Here is a 13,088-nt window from a genome sequence, read left to right as displayed (position 1 = left end):
ATCTGGTCCACCATAGACGCAACCAAACTCAACGTCACCTGGCTAGGCCTACTCGGAGACCTCCAGGTGAAACCTGACGGCCCTCTCGCGAGCCCTCTGGACTGACAGGTATTGGGAGGTCTGGTCCTTTTTTTTCGAAAATCCTATCGCTCCACGAAATGAAGCGCAGCCACAGAAACAACAGTCACGTTTCGAGATATTTACGGCTTTCTTTTAGGATAAGTAATTCATTTCGGGCATTGCGTCGCTAACGTTTCGTGCATTGTATAGTCAAACACATATTGATGGGACTAGAATCAGTCGTAACTTCAGGCCGGGCGTGGCCACCCACACAATACACGAAGTTTCTAGAAGGCTTCCACCGTATGCGCAGTGCAGCAGCGCACCCGCTTGCAGACGATCTACGAATAAGTCCCTGCAACCAAACGACAGGCCACAGAAATGGACATGTCACCGCACACACCTCTGAAACCTCATCATTATGAATTGCGCCACAAAATAATGAACAATAATGGCATCCACATAATCTATCCGGTGAGTACTACGTTGCGCTTGATTTTTGTGCTTTAAATATGAAAGAAAGCGGTTAAGTATGGCATCCTTTGGATACTAACTTATATTACGCATATCTGTATGCAGTATTTGTATTACATATCAATGTTATGCACACGACATGCAGTGGCACATCTTCACACCAACTGCATGAGGATGTGAGATTTTACCGATTTATTTACTCATTATGTCATCAGCGTAAACCGACATTACAGTGGAAGCTGGCAAATCTGGGAGTGAAAGAAAGTGTAACTAATTTCTAATTTGCCAAGTCGGAGTTAAATTACATGCAGATTATTCCAAGTAGTTCCCCACTACAAATTGTTATTATGGCTGCAATCTTTTACAAACTTGAATTGTTACAATAAGGACAGCAAGCTAATCGCATCTCTTTAACCTCAAAGAGCCCCTCACCAGGTCTGGCCGTTTTTTAGCTGACGAGCGCCGCGCATAAACGCGTGCTAACAATCGCGCCTGCTAAGTATCACCTCGTCACGCACCGAGAAAACAGCTCACATTTCGAACCAAACGCCGTTTGTCGTTCTCCTCGCGGGCGCCGTGGTCCCAGCAGTAGAGTGTCGTGGATCTCGCGAATGCGCTACGCACATCGCCGTGCTGTGACGTCACTCTCAGTAATTGGTGACTTCGACAAGTACTCAAGGCAACAACAATTATTTGCTAAAGCGGTCGCCTAAAATTAAATAATGGGGTTTTGCGTCCCAAAACCATTTTCTGATTACGAGGCAGCGCCCTAGTGGGGGACTCTAGAAATTCGGACCTCCTGGGGTCAATTAACGTGCAGCTAAATGTAAGTACATGGGTGTTTTCGCACTTTGTCCTCATCTAAATGCGGCTGCCATGACCAGGATTCGATCCCGCGACCTCGTGTTCAGCAGCCCAACACCATAGCCACTAAACAAACATGGCGGGTAAAACTATCGCTTCAATAGAAGAAATAAAGCTTATAGATATAATAAAACGTACAAGGTCAATGTCTTCGTGTATGTAAAGTTATGTACGTCCGTTTCGTGTGCATCTAGCCACATCGTGGAGTCGCGCGCGCAGAGGACGAAACTATTTCACTTTCTTCCGTCTTCCAGCGCGCGATGATGCTGTGTCGTCCGCTCGTGTTTCCCTCAGTTTTTGTGCACCACTCACTCATACCGTAAATCTGGCGTTCTCGCTGCGCGAAAGAAGAAAAACGCAACAGCTGGCGCACCAGACCGTTATCGGAAGTGTACCGCGCAGCAAAGTACCGGGAAAAAAAATTATCAGCTCTTCCACTCGATGATGTGGAAGGAGCAGTGCAGCTGTGGTGTCTTTTACCTCAACCTAAGCATGTATATAGGCTGTGGTATTATTATTATTTTAATATTATTATTATTGTAGCGAAGAGAGACGCTAATGGGTTCAGCACTACTGGCTCAAAACGGTAGTGGGTCGAGCGCTCCTGCACAGCCAAGGCTCTCGTGCTTGGAAGCTGTGACTGCCCTACCCGTCGACGTTACGCTGCTCCGAGCTCTGCCAAATAAAATCCTTTAGAATTGGTGGAGTGTGGGGGGTAGCCTCAGACGATCATCCTGGAACTCTGGTCTTGTGCCCTACCATCTACCATGCCCCAAGACGCCTCCCAGGAAACGCCTCCACCTGCACCCACTGCGTGTTCCTTGGTGCCTCGTCATCGCGACCCTGCTATCTACACTGGAGCGGACGACACTGACGTGGACGAATGGGTCACGGCGTACCACGTGGTAGGCGACCATAACAAGTGGGACGAAGCGGCCAAACTGAGCCATGTTCTGTTCTACCGCGCTGGAGTTACCAGCCTATGGTATAACAACCATCAAGCAGAGTTCCAGACATGGTAGGAATTTAAGACTTCCCTCGCCGATGTATTTGGTCGCCCTGCTGTTGGCAAGCTGCGTGCCGAGCAACGTTTGCGAGAACGAGCTGAATAGCCAGGCGAAACACTCGCCAGCTATATGGAAGATGTCCTGGACCTATACAGGAAAGTCGACGCGACCATGGCGGAGTCTGATCGAATTCGAAACGTCGTGAAGAGCATAGAAGACGACGCCTTTAACATGTTGCTGGCCAAAAGTCCACGCTCTTTGGCTGAAATTGTCACACTGTGTCAGAGCTATGAAGAACTCCGCAGGGCTGCGGTCAGTGACGCGTCGAACCCTACCACGTGAAGAACACCTCGCTGGTTTGGCTGCCATGTCCAACCAGGCAGGGTTGCTCGCAGTAATGAAGGCGTTCGTCCGCGAGGAAGTTCCCCGGCAACTCTCGTTGATGGATTTTGCACAGCCGCAGTCAGAACACGCGCCTACGCCAAGTTTTGCGCCTCCGCTTCGCCGTGTCGTAGCGCAAGCACTGCACGAGGTTTTGCCTGAGCACCACCAGCGTGTTCCTGCGGCTGCGCCTCACAGCTACGCCGAAGTCATGGCCAGGCCCCTACAGATCTCGACAGATGTGCCACTTCAACTCCGTCAACGGGGACCTCTCACGTACGCCGAAGTCCTCACTATGCCCCGACAACAGGCTGCTATGCAATCAATCCACCAGCCGCCACGTCCAACGCGTCCTTCCACATGGATGGGACCTGCCGCAACGACTCGGTGGCGTACAGCGGACAATCGACCGACATGTTTTGCGTGCGGCTACGCAGGCCACGTCGCACGCTACTGTAGCCGCGTGCTGTCGCCTAGCGCTACACCATATGGGCCAAGTTCTATGGCGGGTTCTCCGCGCCCTTATTACGACGACGAACGTCGGGCTGCTTCACAACCGTTCCGCCGGTCCGCCAACATCCGCCACTCAAGTTCTCCACGCTGACGCTCCCCATCACCAATGCGGCCTCGGCCCGAAGCTCGGGATGAGGAAAACTAATCGTCGCAGACCATGAGGCAAGGGCTGCGGCCCCATCGAAACGCGGAAGTCCTCAACGTAGCCCGACCAATGCGATAGACGTGTTAGTTGACGGTGTGCGCACATATCGGTGTGCGCACATATCGGTGACGGTGTGCGCACATACCGGAGCCGCTGTGTCAGTTATGGACGCAAAGCGTTGTCGCTTCCTTCAAAAGGTTACGACGCCCTCCGAACAAATGGCGCACAGCGTATTCACCCGATTGCGGCGTGCACCGCTCGTGTTCTCATCGAGGACGTTGTATAATCCGTCGAATTTATTGTGATTTCCCCGTGCTCCCACGAAGTTATCCTGGGGTCCATCGTCGCCTACCTCAGATATGACGCTTGCCGATAATGCTTCTTTTGCGAACAAACTACTCGTCAGGCACGACACAAACGGTCCTGGCAACTCGTCACTGATTGTATCAATGCAGTGCAGCAGCCTCTCTGACGCCATCGCACTACTTTCTCCATCGGGCCACTTTTATACTCGAAAAGGTCTGCTGCTGCCTTTTGCGACTGTGAACGTGAAACAGGGCTCCACAGCTATTTTTGTCTTTAACCCCTTCACATACCCTGTGATGCTGCTTCAAGGCGAATGTCTTGGCCACGTGGAAGTGATCGACGCCGTACAAATCACGGATGTTCCCGAAGACTGTGTGTATAGGACGCAGGTGCCCGTTCAACCGAGCCTCTACGCGACCGATGCTATGCGTTGACCGAGCCGCAGTCATAGGAGTTCCTGAAACAAAACACATTTTTTTATATTTTGCGATATTGCGCCCTTCCAAGTTAATTAGATGAATGAAACTTGCAAGGACTACAGTTTCATTCTAGTGGACAAACATGGAGGTGTGCGTTTCGCTCCCGTAGAAGGCCATGTATCGACAGTAGGCGGGAATTCCACACCACTTTCGGCTTAACTGTGAACTACGTAATTAAGAAAAGTAGATGAAATTGGGAGTAATGCTATAGCCGTCAAATCATCTAATAGGCATATATTTTGTTTTGGAATAGTTTCGATAAAACAAAGCTCACAGCCATTTTCTGTAACCGTACTCTCTCCGTAAACGACCATGTATTGATAGCACAAGGGAACTCTGTATAATCTGCGTCGGCGTTGGCTACCTTCTCCGCTTGTAGCGATCGCCGACGCCACTAGGAGCCGACGCCAACACAGGTGCTGAGTGACTCAAGACAGGCGGTGCGAAACTCCGCCTAAGGGCAAATCTGCAGGGAGGCTGAGCGCGTACTGCGAGTGGTAAAACTAGACGATTGAAAAGTACGACTCGAGTGGTTCCCGGCGCACGTGGGCGACGCGTCGGAACGCAATGAGAACCCTAATGAGACGGCACACGCCGCGGCGCGAGCGCTCACCAACCGCGCCCCGGCGACAGACCGTCTGATGTGGTTCGGAACAAAGGACCGCATGACGGATTACAATGAAATCACGAAGGCCTACCGCTTGGCTCGCAGGACACTTCCACCCCCGCACCCGAGACTCAGTCGAGCGGATGCGGTAGTACTGAGACAGGGCCAGACCGGATCGCTACCGAGATCGAAACCGATGAATCGCATGTACCCCGAGACATATCCGAGAGATATGTGCAGAGTCTGCCGGAGGGAGACCGCAGACTACACGCACATCTTGTGGGACTGCATTAAATATCCAGAAGACGATATATCAAGAACACTCCCACCGCGGCTCGAGGCAGCCGCGAAGAACTACGACCGAGACGATCAGCTCTGGGCCATCCAGCAGATCCTCGAGGCGCTCAAATGGCATGGACCCAGCGAGCCGGAAACGGCGAGCGGAGACCCGCGCCGAGTAACGACAACTTCGAGGATGACGTAGGCCGTCTTCGGGGTGCGCGAGCGCCCAACTGCAGGCATAAATGAAGTTTCTCCAGTCCAATCCAATCTGTATAGTCTACAACCTCACTGTAAACTAACTATGAGAAGTAAATGAAACTCAGTGTAATAATACAGTCCTCGTAGCGGAAAATGTTAGTATGATTCTTCCCAAGGTACCTACATTAGATTGAGAGGCGCAGAGCGTTCGCGAGAAACTGGACAGGAAAATTTTTTCGCGTCGATGAGACGCGTAGAGGGACGGACATCGTCCACCACAGCAGGGCAGCTGCATACAGATTCGCTGCAAGTAGAAAGAAGAGGTAGAAAGGTAGAAGAGGTAGAAAGAGGTCTGGTGCGGGAGAACGCAGGGAAGGAATCTTGCCTGCGGAAGTTAGACGGGGCGAGTGGATAGAGTGTGTAGCTGTGACGCTCACCCTCTCAAATCACGGGTTCGCGGCACTGAACTACTTCTACCTCGGCTATTTACGGACCAAATTCAATAAAAATTATTGCGGTAGCATGCTCCCTTGAGCGTACTTAGCAACATCCTACGTATAACCACAATTTATTGTGTGGCGTGATGAGGGGATCATTAGGCTCATGGATAAGCTAAGCTTGCGAATACGTATCTATGAGTAGTTTCCGCCTTTCGGGAAGCCGATGAAATTTACGAGAGGAGCTTAGCTCAAATTATTTGGCAACGAGATCCAAAAGAGCGCATGTTTGAAGTTTGAAGTTTGAAGTTTATTACAATTTTGACAATACAAGATTGTCATGGCGCCGGAGCAAAAGGCGAGACTATACACGCCTGACTAGGCCCCTAGCGCCACGAGCACAGCAGACAACAGTGCAAAAAATATATACATATATACACATAATACACACATATACATACTTATATATACGAATGATACAATTATACATACAAGAAATCATTGCAACACAATAAGTATAAACAATGAAAATGAAGGAATAAAGTGCGCACAGAAAGATACAGGAAGGCCAAAAGGCCACATGGGAAAAAAGTCTTGCGACGCATGAAATTGCATATCAGTCGAAAAAACAGGAAATAAATTACAAAAAACAGGTGTCATTTGTTGGAAAATACAGTTTTGATTTCTTTCTGAACATTGAAATGGTTGAGGAATCTTGTATGATATCAAACAAAGCATGCTCATCATTAAGTAAATTAGGAATCTGCCACTGTAAAAGCTGATGGCCGTTGTTTGTTCTAGTTTTTACCTTAATAAAGTTCCTAGCTCTTAAGGTGTCGTTAGTTGTGGTATTAGTATATATAGAAAAAAAGTTCTCACGATTACTTATGAATTCTAAAAAAGCTTTTTCGGATAACTTTTGTTCATACAGACTAGCGACACTCAAAATACTGTCCTGGTGAAAGTACTCAGAGGTATGTTCGTACATCGATAGGTTATTAATAATACGAACACACTTCTTCTGCATTCGGAATAGAGTTTCCAAGTTAGCCTTAGAAGTGAGGGTATTTTCGGACTATTGTGTCTCCCGGCTCTGCTATTATTACAGAGTATAAGAATGATTGAATCATATTGTTCCGTTCGAATGGGGATCAGTAAATTAGCCTAAACAGGGCCCAGGAAATACAATAAAATTTTGTCCAGAACGAGCATGCTGTGCAATAAATGTCCAAGGGCTGACTTATAGTAACAGTTCCCTTCCAAATATCTCAAATTGAGGATAGTGGGTTGTTTATGAGTGTCATAACGGGAATGTTTTAGAGGTTGATATGTTTATTGCATCCATTACTGTGCAATGTCTAGGATTTGATTCGACACAATATTCCTTATTGCATTAATAATTTATTCCGGCATTTTTGTAGCAGCTGATACGGTGTAAGCAGGAACGACATTGTTTTATGCTTAATCCTTTTATCGGGTACCATTCCCATCTGCAACATTGTTCAGGCCCTGAGACAAATAAGCAAATAAATATAAAATTCGGCGAATACACTTAAGACTGCTTAAGTGAGGGAATGTGAAAGCATTATAGTCGCTTTTGGTGAAATGATATTTTCTTGTGCATTTCTTGTCAACGCAAACACTCTTCTGCGTCTCAACCACACCTCGGATGCGATAAACGAACCGCGCGCCAAGAATGCCCACACACTAGATTGCCCTCGAGGAGCTCTTATTGCGAAGGAGCCTGCAGCGGCATTCAATTGGACACTAATGGTTTTTATTTCATACGCATTTTTTATACACCCTTGGCATTGTGCCACTTGCTACCCATCGCCTCAGCCGTCCAAGGATGCGCGCACAAGGCCACACACTTGGTCGGCCAGGTGACTGCGACATTACGTGCGCAATGGCGCACCCACAAGGCACACATTTAGTCAACCATAACCGTGGAGCCGCCGTGGCCACCCAGACCGGAATTGACGTGGTATTCTTTTGAAAGGAATTTATTTACTTTGTTTACAGAAACCTCCGAGAGAAATTTGACGTCAATTTGAGAATTCGTTATGTGGTTTTATGCTTTGCCATCGGCCATTTTTCGTTCGAACATTCCCCCACGCTGCCGACTGCAACACCATCTTTTCGCTTATTGGGACATATAATGCATTCGCATTAAAAATAAATGAACAAATAAATAAAGTTCCTCACACAACGTCTCTCAAAATATGGAGCTTTTCGTGCTACAACATTACAAGCAGAACGGCAAGCTACTTCTAATTGCACTGTGCATAACACGGCGTCTTTCAGTTCCTAAGCAGGCAAAGCAGCAGCTATTCATGCCAAGCATGAGAGTTTATACATAACGAAAATTGTTCCTTAAATCATAACGAGACAGGATTGAGATCACCAAAAAGATCGGCAACGTTTTTATTGCCCATTATTTCTCTGAAGTTGGCCTACCCATGTCCAAACAAATGCGCGCGGACCACTCATTTCAAATAATTTATATCTAGAAATGAAGAAATCCCAGCACACTGAAGCCATTCCTATGAGTTGTGAATGCGAAAACACTAATGTCCATTTAACGCCACTCAGCGGTCTTTTGGGTTACCAACACCTTGCGGCAAAGCGAGCGCGTTCAGACGCTTGGACAACGCCTCCAAGATAACACACGGCCGGTGAAATCCGATCCGTGACATCATGCGATATTGCCCCACTGCCATGGAAATTAACGCGGGCACGCCAGAGTAAGGCGCGTGATTTTGACGCCATCGTTTTCTTCACATCGAGCTTGCCAATTGAAATTTTGGGCTGAGTAGCATGGTATCATCAAGCAGAGTAGAGAGGCCTCCTATCTACGAGGTGTGGGTTGGGCCAGTAGGTAAGACACTCAGCTTAGTTTTATGTCTTAGTTTCGAAACGGAATACCACCAACATTGCTCCTTTCGAATATACTCTCTTATACATTTACTTCTGTATAGCGATTACGGACGCAAGGTAGGAACGTAGGCGATAGCTTGCAAAGTGAGCATCCGCTGCATGAATAGGCAGCGGATGCTCCGATTCGCGCACTTTTCTACGTCAAGACGCGCATGTGACGTGGCATCGCAGCCGACGGGAATTTAGGTGTCGTTTCCCTGCTATACAAAACGGCTTCTTCGCTCAATGGACCACTTGATGCTTTGCATCAGCCCTTACGAAAGTGGCCTTGACCTTTCAGTCACCCACCAGTCAACCCAGTCACCTTGCTGTAGACTCGTCCACCTGTACAACTATTATGTAGATTGTCTACAGATACCATACAGAGAGCATGCGGAGAAGAGAAGTTTGGTTCGCCACAGTCGCACTGCTGTCGCGCTCCCTAGCGTTTTTGAATTTTGTCGACATTTTGTCAAATAGATTTGTCGAAGACGTCGGACGACTTGCCAAGGTACCTTCCCTACCGGAGGCCGGAGGGGGGGGGGCCTTCGCCTCCTGTCACTTCGATAGGAGCCTGCAGAAGAGCCCGATCTGGTAGCGGCGACAGCTCCGTCATGACTACGCCTGACCTGACACAGGGCAAGAGGCCACCGACTGACCCTGAGAGCAACCGTGACTGTAAGCGATACAAGGGCTGGGCAGCGATGTCGAACGGCTGAAGGTAACCGGAGGGGAGCTGGGCACCCTTCTAGCGTCGTTGGCAAAGTTCACAAGCGGCAATGTAACGACGTACGAAACGGGCAAGGTTGGGCCAGAAAAAATGCCGACGTACACGATGATAGGTTCGATATACGCCGAGGTATCCTGCCATTGGTGCGTCGTGAAACTCTTCTAGAACAGTTGAGCGGAGGTGTTTAGGAATGACAAGTAGGAACTCAGAGCTGTCCGGATGAATGTTACGACGGTATAGAGTACCGTCGTGGAGGACGAAGGGGCATCGAGTGGCATCGGCCACAGTGTGTTGAAAACGGTAGTCTTGGTGCAGGCGGCCAGACTTGTAGACCACGGAATATGATAATTCTTGTAGCCTCAAAGCCCATCGACCAAGCCGTCCAGTAGGATCATTTAGCGACGAGCGCCAACAGAGAGCAAGATGATCAGTGACTACGGATAAACGACGACCTTATACCCAAGGGTGCAACTTCGCAACCGCCCAGACAACAGCAAGGCATTCTCCTTCCGTAATGCAATAGGTGCGCTCCGATGGTGCTAGGAGGTGGCTCGTATGAGCAATAACGCGATCCTGGTCACGCTGACGCTAGGCTAAGGCCGGTGGCATCTGTACGCAATTGTGTGGGAGCATCAGTGTCGATGCGGGCGAGAATGGGTGGGTGGTGAGGTTAGATGAGTGACGAGACGAGAGAAGGTGACGGCTTCTGAAGAGCCCACACAAGAATTGTACGCCTTTATTCAAAACAGTAGTGAGGGGTCTAACAATTGTCGCAAAATCTGTAACAAAACGACGAAAGTATGATTATAGTGATACAAAACTTCGGATGTCTGCGGCTGTCTTGGGAACCGGAAAGTCTGCACTTCAGAAGCGTCAACAAGATGGCCCCGAAGAGTAATTTGACGGTGACCAAAACGACATTTGGACGAGGTAACTTGCAGTAATCGCCTTTCGAAATACATCAAGTATAGTTGTTATACGCTTAAGGCGAGTGTCCAACGTTGGCAAGAAGACGATGACGTCGTCGGAGTAGCAGAGGCATGTGGACCATTTGAAGCCTTGGAGCAATGATTCCATCATACGCTCAAAATTGGCAGGGGCGTTTCATAATCTAAACGCCATTACATTAATTTGGTATGTGCCATCAGCGGTGATTAACGCGGTTTTTTCCCTGTCCATCTCGTAAACAGCAATCTGCCCGTATCCAGAACCAAGATCAACAGGAGAGAAACAGCTGGAACCATTGAGGCAGTCAAGGGCATCCTCTATACGTGGGAGTGGGTAGGCATCCTTCTTATTGATGTTGTTCAGATGACGGCAGTCTACACAGAAATCCCCCTTTTTAATCAACACCACAGGTGACGGCCAGGGACACGAAGAGGGCTCAATAATGTTTTTATCTTGCATTCTGCTCACTTCACTGTGAATTACTCGGCGTTCAGGTGCAGAAAATGGATACGGTCATCGGTGAATAGGCGTAGAATCGCCAGTATGATTCCGGTGCTTGACCGCGAGCGTCCAGCCTAGAGGGCGATCGGCGAAGTCCAAAATGTCTCGGTAGGACGATAATACTTGGTAAAGGTCTTCAGCCTGCGCAGAGGACAGGTCCATCGCAAGAATTTTCTTTACGTTGGGATCGGCACCCGAAGCTGGCGCGAGGGGCCTGGGAAGCTCTGAAGAACCATCCGTTGGTAACGCTGCCACCTAATGGTCGCCCAGAGAATCAATGTCGGCAAAGCAAATACTTTGCGATAGAATTCGCTATGTCAGTCCAAAGTTGTAGGTATGCGAAGGCAGTTCGAAGTAATAGTAAGTACAGTGTGAGACACGGTGTCATCATAATGTAGGGGAATGTCGTGCACAGGAGTGGCGAGGTACTCGCCATCAGGAACTGGTGGGGAAGCCATCAGTTCAATAAAGGCTATTGATTTTGTCGGCAGGCGAAGAAAGCCCGTGGGGCATAAGCGGTACTTGGGTGCGTCAAAAGGTACTGCGAGAAGCGGCAAATCAAGGCGAAGGGTACTGGCAGAGCAGGTAATAATTGCAGAATACGAGGATGGAAAGTCGAGGCCCACAATCAGGTCGTGGGGGCAATGAGCCATGACCATGATGAGGCAGGAGTGTGGCACCCGGCGATGCTGACACGTGCCGTACACATGCCTATGGTAGGCACAGTACCGCCCACCCGCACCGCGGATGACGCGTGGCGACGCAGGGGGAGGAGCTTTTCCAGTCGTCGGAACGCAGCACTCATAATAGTAACATGTGCGCCTGTATCGATGAGTGCAGTGACAGGATAGCCATCAACGTCAGCGTGAAGAAGGGGTTGTTTGGAGGTAACGTCAGCAGAGGATTTGAGGGCAAGTTCGACAACACAGGTTCACGTCCAGAAGCTGCGGTGCCTATTTTATCGGCTGGCTCCGGGAGGCGATAGGCGGCGAACAGAAGCTGCGAAGTTGGGGCAAACGAGACTGATGGCGTCGAGGTGATGGCGAGCGGTTGTAGCGAAGGTTCGGAGCAGGGGCATCAGCGGCAATGGGTTTATGACGGGTGGCATAGGAAACGGAAGGTCCAAAGGTGCGGAAATAAGTGGCGGCGTATGCCCGAGGTGGTGGCCATCGGTTGCGGTTGTGGCGAGCGACGTGGCTGGTGCGACAGCAGTGGAAGCAGATCGGTCTGTCATCAGGGTTACGCCATTCCTACGGGTTGCGCAGAGATGTGGCAAAGAAGGACTGTGCGGACGAGGAGGGCAGCTAGAGAACTGGGGAACGCTGGGTTGAGACGTTGAACACACGGAGTTCAGACGCATGTTCTCATATTCCACTGTGACGACGGCCTGAGTCATCGCATTCTTGGTTGCTGGTGGATCGAGAGGCATCGCTGAGAAAGCTGGCAAAATGGCGGCCTCGAGTTCGCAGCGAACAATAAGGGTTACGTCGTCACAGGTGATAGTCTGACGCGGTCGACCCTCACATGTCGACGTAGCAGCAGTGCTAGGTAGTCGCGTGATGTGGTGTGTGATACGGCGGCTCCTAGCTTGTTCAAGACAACGGCATTCTTTAATGGTCGTGTCGATTGTCGAGACGTTGCCGAAGTCAAGCAAATTGAAAGCGTCATCTGCGAAGCCTTTTAGAACATATGACACTTTATCTGTTTCAGACATACCACCGTCAGCTTTGCGGCAAAGAGCCAAGACGTCGAGGACGTATGAAACGTACGGCTCTGTACATCTCTGAACACGAGACGCAAGAGCCTTTCTCGCGGCAACTTTGCGGCCAAAGGGTCGCCGAACAGCTCCCGTAGCTTTTCTTTGAAACTGTCCCAACTGTTTATCTCATCGTCATGCGTCTGGTGCATCACGCGTGGGGTGCCGCTGAGATAACAGATGATATTGGCGAGCATAATCGTTGGGTCACCACTTTTTATGAGCACTGGCGTGTTCATAGGGCTTCATTCAGTCGTCAACGTCATGTCCCTCCAGGTCATAAACACACCAGGGTCGCGAGGTTGGGCAAGCGTGACGATTGGAGCAGTGGGACAAGCCGAAGCCGTTACAGGGGAGGTCTGGTCACCGGGACACATGGTGAGAAGCTCGATATACCGACAACTTCGGAGTTCCGTGGTGAGGACGGGGATCGATAACCTCTACCAGAATGTTACGTGTAGAAAGACAGACGAAATAGGCTATT

At 49.5% G+C, this 13,088-nt stretch overlaps 1 protein-coding gene across 1 annotated transcript in view; it reads left to right on the top strand.

Moving 5' to 3' along the window:
• The first annotated feature begins 363 nt into the window (after window positions 1-363).
• The window catches only part of LOC139056987 (uncharacterized), a 246,879-nt gene continuing 234,154 nt past the window's right edge, over window positions 364-13,088 (top strand). Inside the window, exon 1 of the mRNA XM_070534770.1 lies at window positions 364-534. Coding sequence (XP_070390871.1) covers window positions 442-534 — 93 coding nt within the window. The 5' untranslated portion in view covers window positions 364-441. The remainder of the gene's footprint in view (window positions 535-13,088) is intronic.

This window comes from Dermacentor albipictus, chromosome 3, assembly GCF_038994185.2.
Source record: "Dermacentor albipictus isolate Rhodes 1998 colony chromosome 3, USDA_Dalb.pri_finalv2, whole genome shotgun sequence".
Classification (NCBI taxonomy): Eukaryota; Metazoa; Arthropoda; class Arachnida; order Ixodida; family Ixodidae; genus Dermacentor; species Dermacentor albipictus.
The sequence above is the reverse complement of the archived record's forward strand: the minus strand, read 5'-3'. Positions and strand labels throughout refer to the sequence as shown.